Below are 25,203 nucleotides of genomic sequence, written 5' to 3' on the forward strand. Positions count from 1 at the left end.
GAAGAGAAGTCTCCAAGGAAGGCCAGGAGAAAAGCAGATGGGTTGTCCCCTCTTGCTTCCATAACTGGGAGGTTAACTATAACATATGATTGCTTCTGTTGGGATTACTTATTTTAAAGAATTATCTGTATCTGTACTTGTACCTTCATTAGTGTTCCTTCATTGTAAGCTGACTGCATACAAATAGAAACCTAGATGAAATATGAATAGAATAGACATTTACACAATTTAAAATTTGGAATGTTTTCTCTAATGTTTCATTTCTTTCTTTACTGAGGATAGCTTGCTTTAAATCGTAAATTTTCATAACACCTTCCAACTTTCTTATTTGTAACTATACAATATCATGAAGTGGGTATAAATGTACTGATTTCAGACTTGGAAAGGACCCCAAGAGGCTCCCAAGCATGCGAGTTATTAGAGATGGAGCATCATTATTTTCTGACTTGGTTATTCCCTTTTGGTTAGTAACTCTCAGGATCATTATGTTCTGTCCTGTCCACTTACCTGGATATTTTGCATCTGTCCTAAGGGGTTCTGCTTTGATTCTGGTTTTTCTTCTTCAAGTGCCTTTTTTTCGTCCTTAGGCGGACTACTAATGGTAGAATTCATCTGGGGACGACCCAGTAAATGAAAATCTGACTGATCTATACCAGCTATTGTGGCAAGCTGCCCAAGCCTGGACAAGAGGAAGAAAGAGGGAAAAAGCAAAGGTTATTATAATTGCATATGAGCAACTTAGATTTCCCCATACCTACAATCATGAAATACCTCTAAAATCTTAAAAGCCAAGACCCTACACCAGACATAAGCCCCCATTCTCTCTCAATCCTCAGCCCTTTCAGATTCATGCTCTGGGATATCAGCCTGTGCGATCGTTGAAGCACCCCCTTTCCTTCCCCAATAACGTAAATGTGTCAGCTTCTAGTACACACCCAATGCATCACCTACCTTTCACCTTACCTCTTTTTTACCACCTTTCCTCCTGTTTCCAAAAACGTGTTTTCCCCTAACAAGCAGCTTTACCATTTTGCATTTCTTCTAATTCTTCATCTTAATAAAACCCTAAATTACATGCTAAATAAGACTATGGAAACTATGAAAATTGCTCATGTTCCTTAGCAAACCATCATTATGGATGTAAAGAGAATAATGCCATCAAGTGAAATTAACTAACCCAGCATCTTTAAGAAGGTCTAAGAAAGCATGGAACTTCTGAAAAGAATTCTCAATGCTGCCCAGAACACCTTCATCATCCAGGATCATGTTTGTCAATGACTGTGCATGCAGGGCTTCAGACAAAGAGAAGTTTATATTTCTTAACTGGGCGTTCTCATGTTCCAGCTATAAAAGAAGGTTGAAAACGTCTGACATGATTATCTTTCAGTCATCAAAAGAAAATAGTTTTTAAGCAACAAAACTTAAATAAGACATTTCAAATGTGACTAATTTGTAATTAAACTAACTTTCTGCTAGTAAAAACAGAGACCATATCACATAATAATCACAATCCAGAGACACTCAACAAAGTTTCCTATCTAACACTCAGGTGGTATATCAATAAACCAAAGTTACTGTTTTATTAAGGATCTTTCAAAAGATCACTTTTTTTCTAGTTGGTTATACTCAAAACAGACCCTCACTTACATTAGAAAATTATTTGCTTACATTTCCCTTTAAATTAGAAATACAGTCTGATTTGAGCAAAGCATATTCTAACTTGGCTGGATGTTTAAGGATTAACTTTACTGAGCAAAATATTAAATGTCTAAATTTAAAAGTCCTAAATCATCCCCAACTTATTAACTCTACGATGACCAATATTCTCCTTGGCTTCTTGAAAACGTTTCCTCCCTTGCATGGCCCCTCCCCCTTACCAACTATTCATCTAAAACTACAGATAAGCCAGACTCTAGTAATTTCTCAGAAAGGCCCTTTTGTTCATGGTGCACCTTTTACCTTAACAGGTGCTCAACCTTTACTGAATGAGGTAAGCATCCTTCAATTCAATACATGCACCTGCAGAAATTCCTCCCTAAACTTACCTTATAATAATAAATTATATTTATATACAACTTTTGAGCTATGTCCTGCACATTAGCTTAATGTAATTCTCATAGTATTTTTTTATCTTTCACTGCATTCTTAGCAGTTTTCTAATACTCTATACTTATTTAAATTATTCAGTGCCAGTAAAGAGTTTCACATCTCACATGTTACTATATATGCAGTATAAGCCTAAGTGCTTTCTTGAATTGAAACATCATGAACAGAAAATAAGCTAATGTCATATAAGAATACATACACACCAAAAAAACCCCTAAGAATTTTACTTTTTTTTTTTTTTAAGTATGCTCTATGCCCAGTGTGGAGCCCAACATGGGGCTTGAACTCTGAGATCCAGGAACTGAGCTGAGATCAAGGGGCAGATACCTAACCCTAAGCCGACCAAGCCACTCAGGTGTCCCTGAGAGTTTTACATTTTAAAAACGTTTTCTGGAATAGAGATCACATGACCACTAAATAACGGTAAATACAAAGGTTCATATGAATGGTACAACCAATTTGCAATATGTTAGTTTTAAAGTTTATAACCTGCATGTGCATGGCTTAAGATCAAATAAAAATAAGACCAAAACACTCAAAAAAATAAGAAAAAACTTGTTTACCTCACTGACTCGTTTATCAGCTTTAAGCCTTATTACTCTTTCTTCTTTTAACTGTTTTAGGCACTCCTCCAGTTTTTCCTAGTGTGAAGAAATACAGTATGTATTACAAACAATTCTTAGTATAATATCCAAAAGCCTTTCCAGTTACAGATCTCACCAAGGATTCAGGCGCAGAGCCAGAAGTAAACTCAGACTTCAGGATTATAGTTTATTATGATATCATACCATGCTAGTGAAATTAATTACCCAAAATACAAAATTAACATATTAAAAATCTATTTGAATCCTATGCTTTCCAAAATAAGTATGTGGCATCTCACCATAAAAGGTCTATGTGTAAAATATACTAAGTCAGAAATAAAAAACTAAGGCCATGAAAGGAAAGTTCTACTTCTATTTATGGGTCCCTTTATAATAGAAAGCCTTAATTAATATAGTTGACCCACCCAAATTATGTAACTATAGATTCAAATGTATTTTTTAAAAAGCAAACATTTATAAAGCACTTTACTAGGGATCCCTGGGTGGCGCAGCGGTTTAGCGCCTGCCTTTGGCCTAGGGCGCGATCCTGGAGACCCGGGATCGAATCCCACGTCAGGCTTCCGGTGCATGGAGCCTGCTTCTCCCTCTGCCTATGTCTCTGCCTCTCTCTCTCTCTGTGTGACTATCATAAATAAAAAAAAAAAAAAAAAAAAAAGCACTTTACTATGTGCCAAGCCCTGTCCTAGTAGGAATTTCCTGAGTATTAAATCATCAAAACCCTACAAGGAAAGAACAATTATTAACTCCATGTCATTTTACAGGTGAGAAAACAGAGACAGAGAGTAGGACACCTAAGATCATGTCACCTAAGATCATTAAGTGGTAGAGCCACATTTTGAACTCAGGAAATTGGGTGCCATGCCTGTTCACAGAAGTGGTAATCTTCCCATTCACTGATGTCAATAAAATAGAAGGCACGTTGGTAACCCTCCTTTGATTGCCAAGAACAAGCAAGTCCTTACAGTGGGGAACATTACCTGTGGCTGGCAGTCCCCCGACTGACAGCCAGCAAAGAAAGGAGGTTCTCTGTCCCACAACTCCAGGAACTGAATTAGGCCAATGAACTGTATCAGTTAGGAGCCGATTCTTTCCCAGAGCCTTATGATAAGAAAGAACACAGCCTGATTGACATCCTGATGTCAGCTTTATGAGACTAAGCAGAGAGCTTCGTCATGCCATACCCGGACTTCTGACCTCCAAAACTGTGAGCACATCAATAGGTGTTTTTTTTTTTTTTAAGATCTTATTTATTTACACATAGAAAGATAGTGAGCACAAGCAGAGGGAGCAGCAAAGGGAGAGGGAGCAGCAGCTCCCCCTCTGAGCAGAGACCCCAATGTGGGGCTCAATCCCAGGACACTGAGCCATCCAGGTCACGACAGGCATTGTTTCAAGCCACTAAGTTCACAGCAATAGAAAATTAATATACTATGCAACCCCCAGGTTCATGAACAAAATAAATGATTTTTATTGTTTTAAGCCACTGTTTTGGGGTGGTTAGGCAGCAATAAATAAATACCTATATTTATTAAGACAACAAGGTATATTTATACATTTTAAAGGCTTTTGAACAATCACTTAAACAAAGAATTTCAACTTAAAGTTTAGTTTACCCCTGGTACGTGTGGGTTGAGGGGGAGGGGGAGAACTCTATTATATGCTGTCATTGAAAGAGGAAAGTAGTAACAGTTTCTGGACAGTGATTTTTAGTACATATCAACAATCCTACACCCAGGAATTTACCAAGGAAATTCCCAAACATGTGGGCAAAGATTTATCTATCAACATGTCATATAGAACTGTTTATAACTAAACCCTAGAAGCCAAGAGCTTCCAAATTCAGTTGCTTTAAATAAAAACAGCATTCTCATATGAAGGAATGCTCTACGAAGCCACTAAAAAACACTGACAAGAGGTCTTTACCAGAGTTAATGAATGGGTTTCAGGAGTTCGATATTCAAAATGTATCTGTGTGTTTTTCTTGGGAGATAGTCCATAAGCTTCATCTAAGAGTCTCTGATGTAGAAGAGTATTTAGCGACACAATAAACTATTTTTGATACTTTTTTAAGACAAAAGGGTAGATTAGGTGTGTGTATAGAGAGAGGTGGTTTTTATTTTATTTTATTTTTTGTTTTTATTTTCTTTAATAAGTTTTTAATTGTTTTAAAAAATTTGATCAGCGAACATACTTTTTATGCTCAGAATATATACTCAAAAATTAAAAACTAGCCTAATAATTTCAAATTCTTTAATGTTTAATCACTAGTTGAAGCCAGCCAAAATTTTAATGGGGACAAAAGAAAAAAAAATTGTAAAACTCCTCTACTTATTTATATAATGGTTTTAATATTTAAAACTTATTTCACAGAAATTCTAAACATAATTTTAGAATAAGTATACATACAAGAAACTCTCACCACAATCAGAGAAAGTGCAGACTGAAATGCTCCATTCTTGACTAGCTCTAACATACAAATAGTACAATGTGCAATTACATGAAATAGCTTCTCCCTCTAGTGGAGGGAGTGAGAATATCATGTTGGATTCTTTTTTTAAATTATTTTTTATTTTTATTTTTTATCATGTTGGATTCTGATAAAAGTATATATACTCTCCTCCTACAAAGTAATTTGTGCTCCTTAAAAAAATATGGGACCAGAACATTAGAAAGTAAAATTGCTTGACATTCTGTTACGTAAATTAGACTAATGATCAAGTTTTGGATAAATTTTCCTTCTTGTCATCTGGCTTTGCTTCCTCTTCCATACAATGGCTAGTTCGATTTTTTTTCTGGAATAAAGCTCCTATCATACTGTATCTCTAATTTTATATTCAATTTTTTTCCATTTAACATTGGATCGATCATTCTTTACATAGTCAGGGGATTCATAACCTTGATTTTTTTTAATGGCCTACAAAATATTCTATTGAGCAGGTCTGTCAGTTCATGTAATCATTCCTTTATGGTCAAACATTTAAATTCTTTCCAACTTTTCAGTATTGTAAAACAAAATAACTATTTTTATGAACAAAGGCTTTTTCCTATGTAGAATAACTGTCTTTCAATAAGTCAATAAAAATGAGTTTGAGCTCAAAGCAAATGAACATTTTGCAGGTTCTGTGATACTGATCTCCACACTGCTTTCCAAAAGATTCCTAAGATTTCATTTTATTCTTTTTTTAAGATTTTATTTATTTATTCATAAGAGACACAAAGAGAGGCAGAGACACAGGCAGAGGGAGGAGATGCAGGCTCCACGCAGGAGCCCAATGCGGCACTCGATCTTGGAACTCTAGGATCACATCCTGAGCCGAAGGCAGATGCTCAATAGCTGAGCCACCCAGGTGTCCCAATTTCTAAGATTTTATTTATTTTTTTATTTTAAAAATTTTTAAAAATTTATTTATGAGAGAGAGAGAGAGAGAGAGAGAGAGAGAGAGAGAGAGAGAGGCAGAGACATAGGCAGAGGGAGAAGCAGGCTCCATGCACCGGGAGCCCGACGTGGGATTCGATCCCGGGTCTCCAGGATCGCGCCCTGGGTCAAAGGCAGGTGCTAAACCGCTGCGCCACCCAGGGATCCCCCAATTTCTAAGATTTTAGACTGCTTTCAGCACTGTATCACTTGGTATATAACTTCTACTATGACTGTTGGCTTGCTTCCTCATTTTAAAATACAAGAAATCTAGGGGACAGGGCGTATTTTATCCCAGCACATGTCCCTAGCACAAAGCACATTGGTAAGTAATCGCTGAATAAGGAAAACCTGTGTCAAAACAAGATCTATGTGTATAATTAATAGTTATATTTTTCTTTCAGAGTATATTTTAAAAATTCAAAATCTCTGGCGCTACCCCTTAGCTATATAGCCTTGGACAAGTTCAGTAACTCTCAGCCTCAATTTCTTCATCTCTAACAAGAAGATAGGTTCCCACATCACACAGCTTTTTTGAGGATTACATGAATTAATGCACACCTAAAACTCAGAACTGAGTGCTTGGTATGTAGAGTATGTTCAATTAGTGCTAATGAGGGATGCCTGGCTGGCTCAGCAGTGGAGCGTCTGTCTGGCTTTGGCCCAGGGCGTGATCCTGGAGTCCCAGGATCGAGTCCCAAGTCCAGCTCCCTGCAAGGAGCCTGCTTCTCTCTCTGCCTATGTCTCTGCCTCTCTCTCTGTGTCTCTCCTGAATAAATACATAAAAATCTTTTTTTTTAAAAGATTTAAAAATTAGTGCTAATGAATATATGTGAATGCAAATAGCAGTGAAGGACTCAAAATGAAATAATCTCAACTCACACATCCAGCCTCCTAGACGCAACGTTTCTTCAGGCAGGTTTGATTTTTTTTTTCTTAAGTCATCTCTACACCCAACATAAGGCTCAAATTCACAACCCTGGGATTAAGAGCTGCATGCTCTGCCAACTGAGCCAGGTGCCCCCATAAGCTGGTTCTAATTGTAAAATATGATATGTGTACTAAAGTACATCTTTACATGCATGCATCCCTAAATATTCCCTTTAGTTTTGTCAACTCCTAACTCCATGTAAGGAGAATCACAGTATATGCAGTCTTCTAGTCAAAATTGTTTTTTTTTTTTAAGATTTTATTATTTTTTAATAAAGATTTTATTCATTTATTCATGAGACACACACAACGAAAGGCAGAGACACAGGCAAGAAGGAGAAGCAGGCTCCATGCAGGGAGCCCGATGTGGGACTTGATCCCGGGACTCCAGGATCACACCCTGAGCCAAAGGCAGATGCTTAATTGCTGAGCCACCCAGGCATCCCTCAATATTGTTTTTAAAAACTCATCTACATTGTTGCCAGTAGCTCTAGGTCATTAAATTTTATTGCTTTATAGTTTTTGCACTGTATGAATACACATAATTTTAAAAAAGATTTTATTTACTTGAGAGTGCACAGGCACACAAGAGCTGGGGGAGGGGCAGAGGGAAAGGGAGAAGCAGACTTCTTGCTGAGCAAGGAGCCTGATGCGGGGCTCGATCCCAGGACCCTGATCTCATGACCTAAGCCGAAGGCAGATGCTTAACCAACTTAACTATAGGTATCCCTGTAATTTAATTTTTAATACTTAATGGACATTTGGGCTGTTTTCAGCTGGTGCTAATGCAAGTAACACACATGTCCTGTTGTACCAGCTAGTAGTATTCTAGTAGTATTCTATTATACTATTCCATAATAGTGTAATACAATCTATTCTATTCTAGTACTAGTACTATTCTAGTACATATACTGGGTGGGCAGGGGAGAGGAAAACTCATCCGGTCACAGGGTATTTATACACTTTCAGCTGATAAACAATGCTGAAGGCTTTCCAAAGTAGCTGTATCAATTTATATGCCCGTATAAGCACAGGGTGTGAGATTCCTATTATTTTCCAGGTCTAGGATTCCTGTTATCAGACTTCTTTTTGTTAATGTAATTGGAATATAGGGATTTCATATTGGCTTTAGTTCATTTTTCTCTAATTAGAGTAAATGAGATTGGACACTTTTCTATATTTATTAGCTGTATGGATTTCTTTTTTTCTTTTTTTCTTTTTTTTTTTTAAGATTTTTACTTATTTATTCATGAGAGACACAGAGAGGTAGAGACCTAGGCAGAGGGAAAAGCAGGCTCCTATGGGAAGCCAGATGTGGGACTCGATCCTGGGACCCTGGGATCACACTCTGAGCCAAAGGCAGACGCTCAACCACTAAGCCATCCAGGTGCTCCTGGATTTCCTTTCTTTTTTTTTTTTTTTTTTTTAATTTTTATTTATTTACTTATGATAGTCACAGAGAGAGAGAGAGAGAGAGGCAGAGACACAGGCAGAGGGAGAAGCAGGCTCCATGCATCGGAAGCCTGATATGGGATTCGATCCCGGGTCTCCAGGATCGCGCCCTGGGCCAAAGGCAGGCGCCAAACCGCTGCGCCACCCAGGGATCCCCTGGATTTCCTTTCTTAATGAGGCTTTAGCCATTCTTATTTTTAATTCTTCTCCATTTCCAAACTTATGTGTTCATGTCATGATGAAATTTTAGACATTAATTTCCTACTTCAATAAATATTAGTTTAACTACACTTTTTCCTATGACCACTACTCTCAGTGAAGTCACATCACCAGTAGTTTTTCCATTGGTCATGACCTCTTCCACTTGCAGTGATATTCTTAAAAGTCTGTATTGTTTATCAACCATAAACTCTCTCAACACCCCATTTTGGGAAATGAAGACATTCATGTCTTTTTCCCTTCTTTCTACCTCTCGGTTACCTTTCACACTCAGCTTTTATGTTGTCAAAACTGATATTTACATTTTGTTGTTTTCGGTTGAGAGACACTAACATCAAATAGTGAGTGGTCCTACCAGGTATCTGTTTTACGTTTTTTTTCTCCCCTGTCAGGTTGTATGCTCTACTCAACTCTCAGGCAAATCATGGTTATTTTCTACCTAGGAAGGAGAGCAGAACGCTTCCTGGAAGCTCATGACTGATTGGCTTCTCTTATGTGTAAGGAGGCAGGCAGTCAATTATAAAAGGGAACCCCCAAATACCCTTGTCTAGAGATCAGGTTTATTGGGCAATATAACACCCTATATTAGGCTATTAATCTAACATAGGTTCTTGAGTTTTCTTATTTTGGGAAGGGAGAATGTCAACACCAAAACCTTATTTTCAACTTTATGCTTATAAAAAATGAAATTGTATTTTCCTTTTAACAAAAAGATAATTCAGCTAGGATTGCCAATTTCCTGGTCTTTACAGTCAGTGCACTGAATCAACTGACTATGTTCATTCAGAACTCCGTTTCCTTGAGTTTATCTAATGATCATTAAGGTTCTCCCTACATCTAATAGTCTATCATCCTAAGGAAAAGAAAATATATTACTGTTGACATGTTTTGATTTTTATTTCTCAGAATTCAAATGTCTACTCTTGACTTAGACAGCCAAAGAATTATTGAGGAGAAGACAGAACCCATGTGCAAGCTCATCCAGTGCCATAATCAGATTTCTGCCCAATAACTACCACCATTGAAAAATAATTTCTGGATCTTTAAAATGGTAACTTAGTACCTGTAGTGCTTCTTGTTTTAAACTGGTTTTCTCAGGTTCTTCTTGAACACTTTCAGAAGAATCGTCGACCTCTTCAATTTCTGAGGAGGAAGGACTCTCCACTGTCACAGTAACAGGAAAATCTGATTGCTTAGAAAAAGAAGACAAGGTTGTCGAAGAGATACCAAATATTACAGGACATTTAACAAAAGTGATCTGGGGTATCAAGTCATTATTTATAAATGTCCTCCACTGCTTAGTTTAAAACAAGCAATGACAAAGTAAAATGACAGTGACTTATTTTTGCTGTCACTGTATAGAATTCTCTCGTTAAGATTATTATTAGGAATCATCCATATTATTTTATTAACTTTCCTTCACATAAACCAAGTGAGGAGCCAGGGAAAACACTTTTCTCAGATCAACTTTATACTGCAGATGAGAAATTTATTTTCCACTGTCAGGCACAAAAAGTCTGGAAGAAAATTTAGTTTTTGGAGGAAAATTCATCAGAAGGGGGCTGATAAGAATTAGAAGAATAATTAGAAGCCAACATATCTAGCAGGAAAAAAAAACATGAAAATTAAAAAAAATAAGACACAATACACAGCTAAAACCAACCCATCAAAAACCTCATTATATCATCCTTAGGCTACCTTGAACCCAAACTACTGTAATGGTCATACAATTCTGTCAAGTTTCGCTGTCACTGGAATGTATGTAGTTCAGTATGCTGTTTCCAAACATTTGAAAACTGACCTGATCACAAACCCATACAAAGTCTATAGGTCAAAAAGAGGAATGCTGGGATTATACAACTGCACAGAAGACAAGTCACTAAGACATCATTTCAACCACGGGCAATAAATCCCACAGTACAGGAAAATTCCAATGGTAGAATGAGGTACACGGCCCTTCTTCTGGGCATGCAGGGGGCAGGGCTCACATCTGGGATGCTGTTCTCTCAATTCAGCAATGTTACCTTACTCAGAGCAACTATGCAGTCTCCCAGGACAATGTGGAAGGAGAACCTGACATTCTGATGGGACTGATGGTTCAAAGACCATGAGGCAGTAGGACAGGAGAATGTATACTCTGGGACTGGCTTCTTTATTTTGCCTTTGGGATCTGGAACTTATACCTTTCTTGAAAACATAAGGACATGCCTGAGAATGACAGCTCCATGTGTTGGGTCCAGAATGGAAGTCAAATTCATTTCACTGGGTAACAGAGGATATATGGACTCTGAGAAATGACTTCCCTGTTTACAGATGAAACCACAAGGTCCCTAGCATGTGTCATACCCACACACCCATAGTGTCATTGGGATAGCAACCAGACAAATTATAAATGGATTTATTTCAGAGAGGGAAATGTTTCCTGTAAGGCTCTGCATAGTTTGAAAAACAAAGAGAATACCCTCCCATCTTTTCCATTTAACCTATATATTGCAAATATAAGAACTACATACCTGCATATGATTATATACATCACGAGTTTTGATTAATGGAAAACCCCTAAAGAAATACCAACAAATTAAGTTATACTTTGATGTGAACATCACCAGGTAACACCAGCTTTAACAAAATTTGCTAGCATTATGTACAGCAATACTATTAATAATACATATGGGGACACCTGGGTGGCTCAGTGGTTGAGCATCTGCCTTTGGCTCAGGTCATGATCCCAGGGTCCTGGGATTGAGTCCCGCAGTGGTCTCCCCACAGGGAGCCTGCTTCTTCCTCTGCCTATGTCTCTGCCTCTCTGTCTCCCATCAATCAAGAAATAAAATCTTAAAAAAAAACATATAAATTATGTATAAATATAAGTAAGTTCAAAATATGGATCTGGGAGGCTATGCTATGGAGAAAATTAAACAGGATTTAGCAGACTAGTTTGTCATAACTCTGAACTGCTGAGGGGCGCTCTCACTTTCTATGTTCAAGATGGTTTCGAATCCAATCTAACTTCTTTGACCGATAATCACTCTCCAATTGACAACTCTTTGTGATCAGAACGGTCTTGATTAGTAAGTGTCATAAAAAGAAGATATGGAATCACAAAGTCATAAACCTAAAATGTAAAGACTGGGGCCTGGGAACTAGAGTTTATGCAATAATAATTCACATCATCATCTGCAATGGAGAGTATATTCATCAATTCAATGTGAGTGACCAGACAGTTATTTTACATAGTACCTGCCTCAAGTCTTCTTTAAAATCAATTCTTTGTTTTCTTAAGCAATTATTAACCCCAATTTCTTGAATACTATACCAAGTAAGTTACTTGAAAATAATCTATAGCAAACAAATTCACTCAGCAGGCCTAAAATTATGGTTTGACCATTTAAAGAGACTTTTATACTTCTAGGATAAAAATTGCTATGCACAGCTAACCCCCTGGGTAAGTAATCAGCTAAAGGTTGTTAAATCTTATTTGATTTCCTAAATCTGATTCACTAAAATGAATTAAGCCAGTTGGCTGAGTTAGACTAAGTATAATCCATACTCCCCATCCATTGTGCAGTAAACTATTCCCCATGCCTAAAATGTCTTCCCTTTTCCTTATATATCCAAGTTCCTCCTCTTGCATGTAGGGCCTGGCTCAATTACACCCACCTCTAATGACACCTTTCTCACCTGTATAAGTGGAGGTAATTTTACCTTCTCCTGATACCCACAAGGTTACATTTGTTGTGACACTTAAGGAAATAACTCCCAATTATAATTATTTTTTTGTTTTTCCTCCTTCGAGGACTCAGTAGGCAGAAGCTACGTGTGAGTTACTGTTTTTCCGCTATAGAAACTACTAGAGACCTCCCACAAAATGGAAGCTCCAATATGAAAATGTCGGAATGACGAAAGACAGGGAATAAATATACTCCACCTGCTCCTGTTTGCACGTTCCGCTGTGCGCCAAGGCAGGTAACCAGACACGCCAGGAGGGAGAGGTTCAGGAGCATAATATTCTTTACCAAGGGAGTGTATTCTTCCATTACTTACAGGTTTCTTTGTGGTCACTCCTATGTTTGTGAAAGCATTAAAGGAAAAAATCAAGATGCACTAAATGGTGACAGCGCAATCCTCACATGTTCACATTTTTAAAAGAATAAAACAGGCACCTGTCAGTGATGCAAGGCCATTAATAAAAGAATCATTTTGTAAAAATGCTTTTACATAGGCTAGCAACGCTTAAAAATATAAGTTCTCATATAGTCATAGATCACCATTTTAACTAAAATATAAGTATATGAGATGTACAAAACATGCAAAAGTAAATAAAAACTATATCCCAGAGAATGAACACTCAGTTGATTGAATCTCAGAATATCTTTGGTATCTCTGAATTTCAAAGACAGAGAAACACTGGTAACATCCATGATTTCCGCCAAAGAGAATCTGAATTTTCAAGACCAAAAGTTCCATTTAAGATTAATTTCTCTGTATAAAAATAAAGTAACAGGACTGAAAGTTGCTAAATGGAAGGTTACCCTCTATAAGTCAACTTTCATTGCTTATTTGATTTCATTTAGAAAACAAAAAAACAAAACCCATTGGATAAAAAAGCAAGATATGGAGACTTAGCCTACATTTCAATACTAAAAAGTCAAGTATTCTTATATGAAATATTTAGTAGCAATAACTAGACTTACATGCTAATATACTTGACTTAAAACAAACCATATATTGACATTTAAAAATGTCAAAATATTGAAATTGACATTTAAATATTTTTTCTGTTACTGAAAAGAAGTAATACAGGTTTGTTCTATTTATTCTTCTAATCTATTTTATGACACTACCTTAGCAGCACTAGGATAGCATGAGATATAAAGCACATATGGGGTCATAGAGGGCCAGTACTTCATATAGTGTAGCTTATTGATAATCACCACATGACCCTGTGTGTTTCTCTGGATAAATCTGTACACCTCTTAAAATACATTGAAGCTTCATTTATCTTGTGCTATTTTTGTTTTTTAATATAATCTCAAGGAAAAAATGTTCTTATACATGCGTTTATATGTGTATACCTTTCCCTTTACTTTCAATAAAATAATGCTAATGCCATCTGTAATTAAATCCAAAAGAGTTCACACTTATTAGGAGATAAAATTCCCATTAAAGTTCCTGTCTTCTTTCTGCCCACATGATTACCATATGAATGTGACACAACTCACACAATTATTTAACCCCTATACTCACCTGGATCTAACTATATAGCCAGACTCTGATTTGGCTTACCTCTATGTCTCCATATAACTGAGGCAAATACAAAAAAAAGCCCAAGAAATAAAATTACTCTTAAAATAGCTCAGTGAGCTTATATTAACTTCAGTCACATTTCCACTTTGTTTAATCATACTAAGAAGAATATTTTCTTTATTCTCATTCCATGAAGTCTTATTATATACTACCAGGTACTAAAATTACAGAAAACATAATATAATAAATGTGTATTTTACCTACATATATATATTTCTATTCCTAATATTTTATCAAAATACCGAGTTCTAAGAACGTTTCACACATGGTGTAAACTTTTAACAATAATATAAAATTAGCGTGACATCAACAAATCTCAACCTCTTTGTATATACTATTTGACTACTAAAATATCAGTTCTAAAATAAAAATTGGTAGAAAAAATTGTTAAGCTTTTGATTTAATAAATATTCTCAACTTATATTTAATATTTTGTTGACCAAACAAGTTAATGGAGAATCAAAAACATTATCTTTTAATAGTAAAATAAGAAATTGTATTTATGAAAATGTCTACAATACCATTAAAAAAATTACAGAATATTTAGGTTATTTTGAATTTTTATCTATCTATCTATCTATCTATCTATCTATCTATCTATCTATCTATCTATCTATCTATTTAAAGTGGGCCCCACACCGAATGTGAGCTCGAACTCATCACCCTGAGATTGAGAATTGCATGTTCTACCAACTGAGCCAGCCAGGTGCCCCAAATTTCTTACCAATTTAAAAAATGGACTGATCAGCTCAATAAAACCTTGTGAATACATTAAAAAGTATGAATCATATAGAATTTTAATTTAAAATGAAGTAAAAGAAGAAAAATGGCAAATTATATTCCAGCTGTGTTAAATTATGTCAATATTCCATCCTGTCACCTGTGTGCCTATGCTGTCTATGTTAATAGATGCAGGAAGAAAAAATGAAAATCTTAGCCAAGAAATACATTCAAAATAACGAACTTTTTATGAAAACAGTTGGTTAATTTAAAAAAAAAAGGAAATATTAGCATCTCGTTTTTAAATTGTTTCTACATTCTACAAATTCTCAAAATCTGTATCAGAACATTTACAGTCCTTCCGATATGCATGTGATTAATATTGGTTGTCACCATTAGTATCATATAATTGGAAGAGTTTCCAATTTTAGCACTTTGGAGTACATATGGGGCATAAATTCTAGTGGTGTTAAAAAGCCAGGAGAGAAAGAGTTACCAATTCGAATAGTAGCCTTCCCTTTCCGACCACTTCCCAAAATTATAGTTCTCTTTTTCTGTCTAGCATTTTTGAATGGCTCCTTTACTGATGGAGAGGTTATCCACTGGTACTGGAAGAGAAATAATAAATAATCATTTCAGTTACAGGTAGTTTATAAGGATTTGATCTCAATTGGAAATTACAGAATTTTGAGAAAAGCCATTTGTGTTGAATTGATTTAAGATGACAGAAAAGAGCCTTGATAGTTTTATTTTATTAGGGAAAAAAAAAAAAAAGAAAAACACCCAATTAAAGAAAAATTCTTCCTAGAGAACTACAACATGTTACCTCTGACTTGGCACTCCTTCCATTCTGGAGAACTTTTTTGATAACTGCTTTCATCACAGAATGATCTAAAGTAAAGTAAATTGAAATTATAGTAATTGCTTCCCAACAATTGGCTATTCCCATTTAAAATAAACACCAACTAATTGATGCTTTTCACATAAAATTAAATATAAACCTCACATTATGTAATTATATATCTATTTCCCTCTTTTGAGTATTCTAATTTCTTGCTCAAAAACCTAAGATGAAACCATGCCCCCTCCCATATTGCCCACAATGACTACTCTTTTGGCAGCAGCAAAGATCAAATCTAAATACTTTGGGTCTAATGTGGCTTTGGATATCTTTGGATAGAAAACAGAGAGTCTGGGCACTGTCCAGATGCTTAAATACCTAAGGGGCACCTAACCATCAAACCAAAGTCCTGACATTCTCTCAAAGCCGCTCCTCTTCTTAGCCTCCCTTTTCACAGTGAGTGGTACCAACCCACTGTATCCCTTCTCATCCAGGACTTCTTTATTACTATTTCCTTCATACCCCACATCTGATCTATCTGCAAGGCTTATTAGCTACACCCTCAAAACGCAACCTGAATTCAACCACTTCACCAGTTCCAACCTTCCATGACCTCACTTCATGTCATGCTCTCCCCCTCTCAGTGCTCTGGCCATGGTGGCCTCTGTGCTTTTCCTTAAACACTCCATCCACCCTGTCACCTATGTGCCTGCGTATGCATGGCCTCCTGGTCCCAGAAAGTGCTTCCTCCAGGTCTCCCATGGCCTGCCACTCTCTTCATTCAGCTTTCCCCTCAAAAGTCATTTCTCCGGTGAAGCTGTACCCTGACATAATCTAATAGAGCCCTACTGGCCCCCTCAGGGTCTTTATTTTATGGTGTTTTCATACTTTCTGCTTTCTAAAATTACACTGCTCCCTCATTTCTACCTGAACTCCTCCACTAGAATGCAAGCTCCACCAAGGTAAGGCTTTTTGTCTATCCGATTCACTGCTACATTCCCAGTGCCTAAAGCCTGTGTCTGGAACACAGAAAGGATTCAAAAATTACTTGCTAAACTGAGAAATGAATGAAATGCTCTTTCCAGGAATGCCGAGGTTCCAGGGAAGGAAATTACTCTCTTGGGGGAAGCTAGCTCATTATCTAGGTTCACCTTGTCCAGTCAGAGTGGCAACCAAGAGCAATTTACAAATATAACTCATTTTCATTAGTAAATTATCTGCTAAAAACACAAGAGAAGTACAAGATTAGGAAAGTATAATATTAGGAAAGCAAACACATTAGGTTTTAGAAACCATCAACACATGAACAAATTCTTTGTTTTGCTATTTGTTAATCAATTTAAAAAAGGTGTGACATACCAACGAGTGGGTTTTTTCTTATATCCAGAATGACCAGCGTTCTATTGGTTTCAAGGGTCCTTAGTAAAGCCTTTGCTCCTTCATTGGTGAGGCCACACTGCTGCAGGTCAAGTGCTTTCAATGAAAGACAAAAGGTCACTTGCCACCTCTACACAGATTTAACATACAGACAATTTTCACGTATTCATGCGTGTGAGGTTTCCGTACAAGAAGTCATGGTAGGTTTTTAATCTTGGGTATTGAAAAAATAAAAACAGAAAAGTATACATACATCCATAATACAAAATCCAAAAAGAAATTCTTGGATGTGCCATGATTATCCTGTTATTAGTACTCATAAGTCACCCAGCATATTTTACAATATGTTGAAGAGTAACTACATGGTTTATGAGTGAAAAAAATCACAAAACGAAGCTCAGTTCATCATCAGCAAGGATACTAGTAGCAGTGTAAAGCTTATATCCAAAACCTAGGTGGAGCTCAAAAACCATGCTGCATTCTTTTGATATGATCTTGAGTTCCAAATCACTCTTAAAACTAGCAAAATAAAGTTAAAAAAAAGCAAAATAGCAGATATGTAATAATTGCTAGTTTTAGAAGAAAAAAGATAAAGAAAGAAGTCTAAGAGGATGTATATAATAACAAATCCAAAGAATGTGTGAATAGGGAACATACGCTAAGAACTTTTCATGAAAGGATAGTTAAGAACACTCTCCTTAAAAGGTTTAAGAACAGAAGAAATGATCATCAACACTAGTAGTTCTGAGGTTGAAGCACCTATTTATTTAAACCAAAGGGATTATCATAAAAGCACAGGTATAAAAAATATTACATAAGTGTTGACTCACATAAGCCCTTTTTAAAAAGTGTTGTGTAAACCATTATATTAAAGTTACTGGGGTCTTTTAAAACCCCAAGACACAGAGAAATAAGCCAGATATATGGAAACAATGTGATGTGATCCTTACAAATTCTTACCACTCATGAGATTGTTCCCAACAACTTTCTATGAATTTAACCCAAGAAAATAAAGAGATGTAGGCAAGAATGTGTTATCAGAGTACTATTTTTAGCAGTGAAAAACTGCAAACAGCTCCTATATCTAGCAAGAATGAATAAGCTGAGTGTCCTATGGCATATTCATGTAATGGGGCAGTCACTAAAAATGATGTGGCAGATGTAAATGCACTGACTTATCAAGACACTCCTATTATTAAAATAAGATGCTCATACTCTATTAAATGAAAAAAAGCTATAAAATTTGGAGTAATCCCACTTGCATTAAAAAAAGGGAGGGCTGGGGATCCCTGGGTGGCTCAGTGGTTTAGCACCTGCCTTTGGCCCAGGGCGTGATTCTGGGGTCCCGGGATCGAGTCCCACATCAGGCTCCCTGCATTAGAGCCTGTTTCTCCCTCTGCCTGTGTCTCTGCCTCTCTCTCCCTCTCTCTCTCTCTCTCTCTCTCTCTCTCTCATGAATAAATAAATTAAAAAAAAAAAAAGGAGGGCTACTCACTTTTGTAGTTTTACAGTTTTTAAAAGTGACACAAGCCAGCCTTTGTGAGGGGAGAGGCCTCACAGACTGTTAAGGTGGATCATAAATTGGCATAGGATTCCTGAATGGTAATTTGGCAACATGCAACAAAAGTCTTAAAAATACATCACATTATAAAGTCCTTCCACTTTTAGTAACTTAATCTATAGAACTAGTACCAATGGTCACAGATATATGTATAATGTGTTCACTACATAATTGTTCCCAATAGGAAAAATACAAACTGTGTAAACCTAATTGCAAAGAATGATTAAACTGCTCCACGTCAATATAATGGAGAACCACAGGATACATGATTAAGTAAGAAAAGAGCATGAAATTTTAAATGTACTGTGAGTCCACTTAGTCTCTGAAGTGTACGAACATATTAATAGAAAAACAAATAGAAGTACAACAAAATGAACAGTGATTACGTCTGGGTATTAAGATTATGGGTAATTTTATTTTCTTGTTACTCTGTATTTTCTAGAAAGAATATGTGCAACTCCTAGAGAAGCTTAAAAGCACAATAAATGGTCTTAGACAAAATAAGGCATTAAAAAAAAATCCTATGACAATGGTATCAAGGCAAAAGCTACACATACTGGACATTTAAAAATTCATTATTTTCCATTTTAGAATTTACCTCTAAGCCATAAATCCTCACTGAGAGATTCTGCAAAAGCACTTGCACCAAGGTCACCAATGAGTGTGTTGCAATTCAAAGTAATGCGCCTCAAACCAGCCATACAGTCCAGATCAGGTCTCCTGTAACGAAGACTCTCAGCCCAGATTTCTTCGTGCCTTCTCATGGTCTGATACTTCAATGATTTAACAGGATGAAATTAAGACGTTTAGATAAGGAAGCAGGGTATGACCACTGAGGATGGCTTACGCCGGAGATTTACAGACACATACCAAGTATATAACCCGATTTAACAGTTGATTCTAGCTCAGGAGTCCAGTGACCTGGGTTCTAGTATGCCAGTGATTAGATTCTAGCCACTGGGAGACCTGTGGCTGATCAGTTACATAAACTCTGATAACCAATTACATTCTAGAAACTTCATTTTCCTTATCTGCCATGTCAGGGAAGTGGTTCTAAATTCTGTTATTGCTGAGGCTCTAAGTTCTATCATTCTGTCCTCCAGTGGTTTCCAAACACTTGATGGGATATCCTGCAAGTGAACTTTCTGTAACATGTATCTTATTTACTGGTAAATTATATATATATAGTTCTGTACATATACTTCATGTACAGTATAAACTACACAAGTACTTTTTAAACAATGCAAAAATAAATATAGAAGTTCTAATATTTTCTTCCTCTAACTTAATGGATCTCACTACTTTAGAGTATGCCACCAACTTTAGAGGCTGGCAATAGACAAAGCCAGTTTGACATGCCTCAAGAAATTGATGGTTTGATTTTTAACCATAGACAGAGTCATAAAGACATACCCAGTTCTCTATATTTTAACAGGGAATACTGACTTTAAAAGAAAGAAATCTTATTACATGCTCAAACAACAAAAGACTCAAAGCTTCTATGCCAAAAGCTGGAAAAAGCTTTGGAAAAGCTTTGGGGGAAAGCCTGGATGGAAATGGAAAAGCAGGGATCCCTGGGTGGCGCAGCGGTTTGGCGCCTGCCTTTGGCCCAGGGCGCGATCCTGGAGACCCGGGATCGAATCCCACATCGGGCTCCCGGTGCATGGAGCCTGCTTCTCCCTCTGCCTGTGTCTCTGCCTCTCTCTCTCTCACTGTGTGCCTATCATAAATAAATTTAAAAAAAAAAAAAAAAAAAGGAAATGGAAAAGCATTGATGCCATTTTTCTATTAACAATAACTTATAAAAGCAACAAGTGGAAATCACAGCAAAAGGCTTACACGGTGCTTATTATGTGCCAGGCATTATTTTATAGAAACTAGTTCATTTAATCCTTATAATAAAGCACAGAGGCTAAGTCATGTGTCTACAGTCACAAGCTAGGAAATCCGAGAGCTGGAATTTGATACTAGGCTATTTGGCTTCAGAATCCATGCTCTTGACTTTCTATATCTGGGGTCAATGGGCTTGTTCTATACAGGCTCAAAGGTAAATTTTCCAGTTTTGTGTACTGGAAGGTTTCTGTTGCAACCTTATAACTCCATTGGTCTAGGAGGAACACAGCCACAGCCACTATGTAAGCAAATGGGCATGGCTATGTTTTAAAGAAATTATTTATAAACATCAGGTGATGGGCTGTTTTCAAGAACTAAAAATACGTGAAAGTACTATTTATAATGTATTATACATTAAGTCTCTTATTCCTAGGATTAAATGGACTACCCTTCCTAAGTGGTAGAACCCCAAACGAAAAGCTGGTCATATTCTTTCAACAAAACTAAAACTACAATCACATGTATCAAAAGACAAAAAAAAGATCTGCCATCTCGTATCAGAATATTCATGTGCTTCAATCACATAATGTTTTCATGAAAGTTTAAACATAAAATCACCTTTAAGATCTTGGCCATGTGATCTGCTCCCTGCCATGTCAGATTACACCCCGTGAAGTTTACTGTCTTAAGAGTGATAGAGTTCTTTATACCTTGACAAATAACTAAAAGGAAAAAAAAAAAAAACCACAGATACAATAAGATGAAGAGCCTATACAGTCTGGTCAATCCTGACTTATTTGCTTTTCTTGAGTCTACTGGAGGTTTATAGCTGTGTTCTTAAAATCACTACCTACAATGTTCCCAGGCAACTGATGGATTGGTGCATTCTAAAATATGTCAGCGATAAAGGGCTATTGCATTTTACAGCAAGAGTTTAATTCTATTTAGATGCTAAAACTGAATACTGCGAACCTGGCAAACTTTATTCCCAACTAGCCAGTAAAGTACTATGTATCTTTTGAGACATAAGGAAAACCTAAAAAAACTTGACTCCTCCTATTTTCATTTCCAATGATATAACTCAAACTCAGTTATTCCATTTAAATGCTAGTTATAAACCCAGTTTTATTAGGTACTATGCTACATGCTAGAGCAATATAAGACAGAAGACATCAAACTTAATTCCCTCAAATTAACATGCAGCTTTCCTTACCACGCTCAGACCACTATTGGACACAGTGAACACACTAACTCTTCAGGACCCCAATGAACAATCATTTTTCTCTGTGATTACTTCTATGATATGCCTCCACAAGCACAACTGAATTTGCTGGCCTTTTATATGTTCCCACAAACATTTTGCATATATTTCCAATTTTAGTACATAATACAGTGCACAATATAAATATGATTGTATACAGATGTTTTAACAATTTAAAGGTAACTTTTTTGTCTTTACATTTTGCTATTTCCCTTCTTCATAATTATTTCTTGAAAAAGATAAACACAAAAAAACAGAAAATATAAAATAATATATATTTGTGTGGCTTATGGCTTAACATGATCTTAAGTAAAACCAGTTTGGAGTGTATCCAGCATAACAAACTTTCAGTGTACAAGCCAGACGAGACCAAAGTTTGAAGAGGCATAGGGGATAATCCAGAAAGAAAAGGGACAGACAGTAATTAACATGCATGAAGGGAAATGTGAGATCATTCTGATGGGAAGAGACTTAAACAAGATTGAAACTTACTTTCTAAACCTCCATCTCCAATTGGACAATTTGCAAGGGACAGGTGTACCAAAGAAGTCGATTTATTCAATCCCTTTAATGGGGAGAAAAAGAGTTAAATTTTTTATTGCTTTAGTTTCCCCTCAAAGCAAATATCCAATGTTTGCAAGACACATTGGAGAAGACTTACCTTTGTCAAAACAGTTAAATCTCTCTCTCTTAGCACTAGTCCATTTAGCTCCAGGTTCTTTAGAGCACTTGAGGCACTTAAACAACATTTGAGAGCTTTACATAACTGGAAGGTCACATCTTTGTTTCTTATTGCAGGAACGCGACTTCTGCAAACTTTACTTCGGTCAGAGCCTAAAGCAAAATTATTGTAAAATACATAGTATCATCATTAGAGAGCATCTGCTCTGTGGTAAGGTACAGAAATGACATCTGTCCTTAAAGCCCTCTTTAAGGAGGGACACGTGTAAACTCAAAATATCAGTCACATGAGATACAGAAATATAAACTATATGTGTACATGTTCCTATGAAAGCAAAAAGTTATATCTAAGTGATGGCTTCAAGATACCCTGAAGCTGAATCTAGAAAGAGAATGACCACATAGTCTGGGTGGGAGGTGCATGAACAGCAGAGAGCCCCCAAGTGCAAAAACATCCAAGCCTGACACCTGCTGGCCACAGGAAAAACTGCAGGTGGGGACGACTAAAGGCCAGGGTTGGTCAAAGCCAGCCTGGGACAGCAAGCCCATTTTACCTCATACATGATGAGGACCAGGGCTACCACTGGCACAGTAAGGGTGCTTCTGAGGGTTAGAAAAAGGTACCTAAATCAGATGAATTAGAAAAAGCTCCCCTTCCTCAGGGCCAACTAGCCCCTTGGCCCTTGGCAGAGCACAGCTCAGATTTCATCCTCTGTGCACAACACAAGCTGTGCAGCCAACATACACTGATCTCGTGCCATCACAAGCCATTACAAGCATTATTTTAAGCATATATTTTCATTTTAGAAGATCACTGAAGCCCAGTAGGCAGATGAACTGAGCTCAGAGGCAGCAACACCAGCTAGAAGCGGGTGAGGTGGGACGCCTATGGGGGTGCAGTCAGTTAAGCACCCGACTCTTGATTTCAGCCTAGGTCATGATCTTGGGGTTGTGAGATCAAGCCCCACATCGGGCTCCCGGCTCAGGAGTCTGCTTGATTCTTTCTCATCGTCTGCCCCACCCCACCACTGGTGCTCTCTAGCTCCCTCTAAAATAAATAAATAAAAATTTTTTAAAAAGGGGGGTAGGGAAAGAAGCTGGTGAGGATAAAGAAGCAAACCTAGGAGGCTGAAATCTATAACCTGGGCCCACTAGGTGCAAGAGAAAACAGAGGTTCAGTGAAGGGATTCTGAAAAGAATGGTCTCTGTGATACATTTTTCTTACATTTAATGTGCAATATTAGGCAAGATTAAGTACAGTCATCGTGACTTTGAGGTCCCTTTCAACTGTAATTGCTTCTGATTTCTATGTTATTACTTTGGTTAAGCAAGTCCCTACAGAGGCATGGAACAGTTCCTATACCTAAATGAGATGTAGAGAATAATCTGACGTCTCTTCACCAGGGGATACATTGAAATGTCTCCGCAGAAGAGAGAGAACAGATGACGTGAAACCCAGAACCTAGGAAAGGGCCAGGCACATAAAGTATTCAGGTTTTTAAAAAATAAATCAGTATCCATTTCCTCTCCTGGATCTTCCTGGTGTGCTGTAACTTTGTCTCAGCTTATAAACACACTCAAGTGAGTCTATCTTAAAAAATATCTTTCAGGCTTAGGATTTTCTAGAACTTTGTAGGTTCCCTCAGTTTCTCCTCTACCTTCAAACCCTCCCCCATAAGGCCCAGATCTGCACCTGCAGCCTAGAGATATCTAGCAGATACACTGCATGCCCCTCATGGCCCTCTTAAAGCATTAAGGATGAAGTGAGATCCTCTCCCCAACCCCAATCCCCTTTTACTGTGCTCTGTCTCACAGAAAGGTGCTGCTATAAATTGTTACCCAAGCTTGCTGCCCTCCTCTTCTAATGGGTCACTAGGCCCCATCCATCCCATCTCTTTCATCTCTGAAATCCAGTCCTCCTTTTCTATATGTATTTGGGGTTCTCAGATTACAATTCACCCTCCTCCCCATCAACTGCCTTCCATATGGAGGGCAGAGCAAGCTTCTAAACCAAAGTCCATCTCTCAGTCCTGGAGTGTCTCCCACAGCCTTTGGGATAAACATCCAGCCAACCATGATAGGACAACCACGGCCCCTCCCCGGGTGGTCCCCACCAGGTTTCCAGTCTCAGCCCTCCCTTCTTCAAACTCTAAGTTCTAGTCCTGTGGTTTTGTTTTGACATATTTTCTTGTATTTCTCCAACTTTTGCACAAGCAATTTCCTCCTGCCATTGGAGAAGCTTCCACACGTCCTCCTCAGAGAGGAGGCACCTCCTCCAAGAAGCCTTCCCTGAACACTCCCTTCTACTGTCCCGGGTTTTGCAGCACCAGAGGTCACTTCCAGAGCACTGACTACTGTGCTTGTGTTTACTTGCTGCCTCCCCCAGTAGAAGTGGAGATCCTCTAGGGCAGAAGCCTTGTCTCCAGCAGTGCTTGGTGCTGGCTGAGCTCATCTGAGTGCCTGGAAACTCTACATACAAACAATCTGCTTAATTCTTTTTTGGCTGTGTGTGTAAAAATTACACACTTATTTATTAAAATTCCAGTGCAGCTACCATACAATGGCATAGTAGTTTCAGGTGTACCATATAGTGATTCAAGAATTCTACACATGTACTCAGGGCTCAGCACAGTAAGCGCACTCTTATTAAACTGCCTACTTAATTCTATGAACCCATGGAAAGAGTGGTTTTTAATGCCCCTTTACAAGTGTGGGGACTGTAGTGCAAAAATAGCCTGCTCAGGCCACACAGGGTAGAAGTCTTGGAATTCAAACCCTGGGCTCCCTTCACGTCTGTGCTCTATCCACACTGTACGATGTCACTAAAAAAATAAAACAGCGCCGTATATGACTCAGAACGAAACGAAGCAAAAGGCCGGGTGAGTCCGTTCTGTC

At 37.4% G+C, this 25,203-nt stretch overlaps 1 protein-coding gene across 6 annotated transcripts in view; it reads right to left on the reverse strand.

Annotated features, from left to right (window-relative positions):
• Window positions 1-25,203, reverse strand: part of CEP78 (centrosomal protein 78) — a 33,269-nt gene that overhangs the window by 7,559 nt on the left and 507 nt on the right. For 2 of the 6 annotated variants that reach the window (XM_038527033.1, XM_038527030.1), the window contains exons 2-15: window positions 22,289-22,461; window positions 22,120-22,192; window positions 20,985-21,088; window positions 19,132-19,306; window positions 16,955-17,068; window positions 15,581-15,645; window positions 15,251-15,362; window positions 12,656-12,791; window positions 11,241-11,286; window positions 9,791-9,919; window positions 2,670-2,747; window positions 1,178-1,344; window positions 508-679; window positions 144-191 (exon numbers count right to left, since the gene is read on the reverse strand). In XM_038527033.1, the coding sequence (XP_038382961.1) occupies window positions 144-191; window positions 508-679; window positions 1,178-1,344; window positions 2,670-2,747; window positions 9,791-9,919; window positions 11,241-11,286; window positions 12,656-12,791; window positions 15,251-15,362; window positions 15,581-15,645; window positions 16,955-17,068; window positions 19,132-19,306; window positions 20,985-21,088; window positions 22,120-22,192; window positions 22,289-22,461 (1,592 nt within the window). Of the gene's footprint in view, window positions 1-143; window positions 192-507; window positions 680-1,177; window positions 1,345-2,669; window positions 2,748-9,790; window positions 9,920-11,240; window positions 11,287-12,655; window positions 12,792-15,250; window positions 15,363-15,580; window positions 15,646-16,954; window positions 17,069-19,131; window positions 19,307-19,403; window positions 20,067-20,984; window positions 21,089-22,119; window positions 22,193-22,288; window positions 22,462-25,203 lie in introns of those variants that run through there. The other 4 variants (XM_038527031.1, XM_038527034.1, XM_038527032.1 and 1 more) reach the window with 4 other exon arrangements.

Source organism: Canis lupus, chromosome 1 (genome assembly GCF_011100685.1).
Source record: "Canis lupus familiaris isolate Mischka breed German Shepherd chromosome 1, alternate assembly UU_Cfam_GSD_1.0, whole genome shotgun sequence".
NCBI classification, from domain to species: domain Eukaryota; kingdom Metazoa; phylum Chordata; class Mammalia; order Carnivora; family Canidae; genus Canis; species Canis lupus.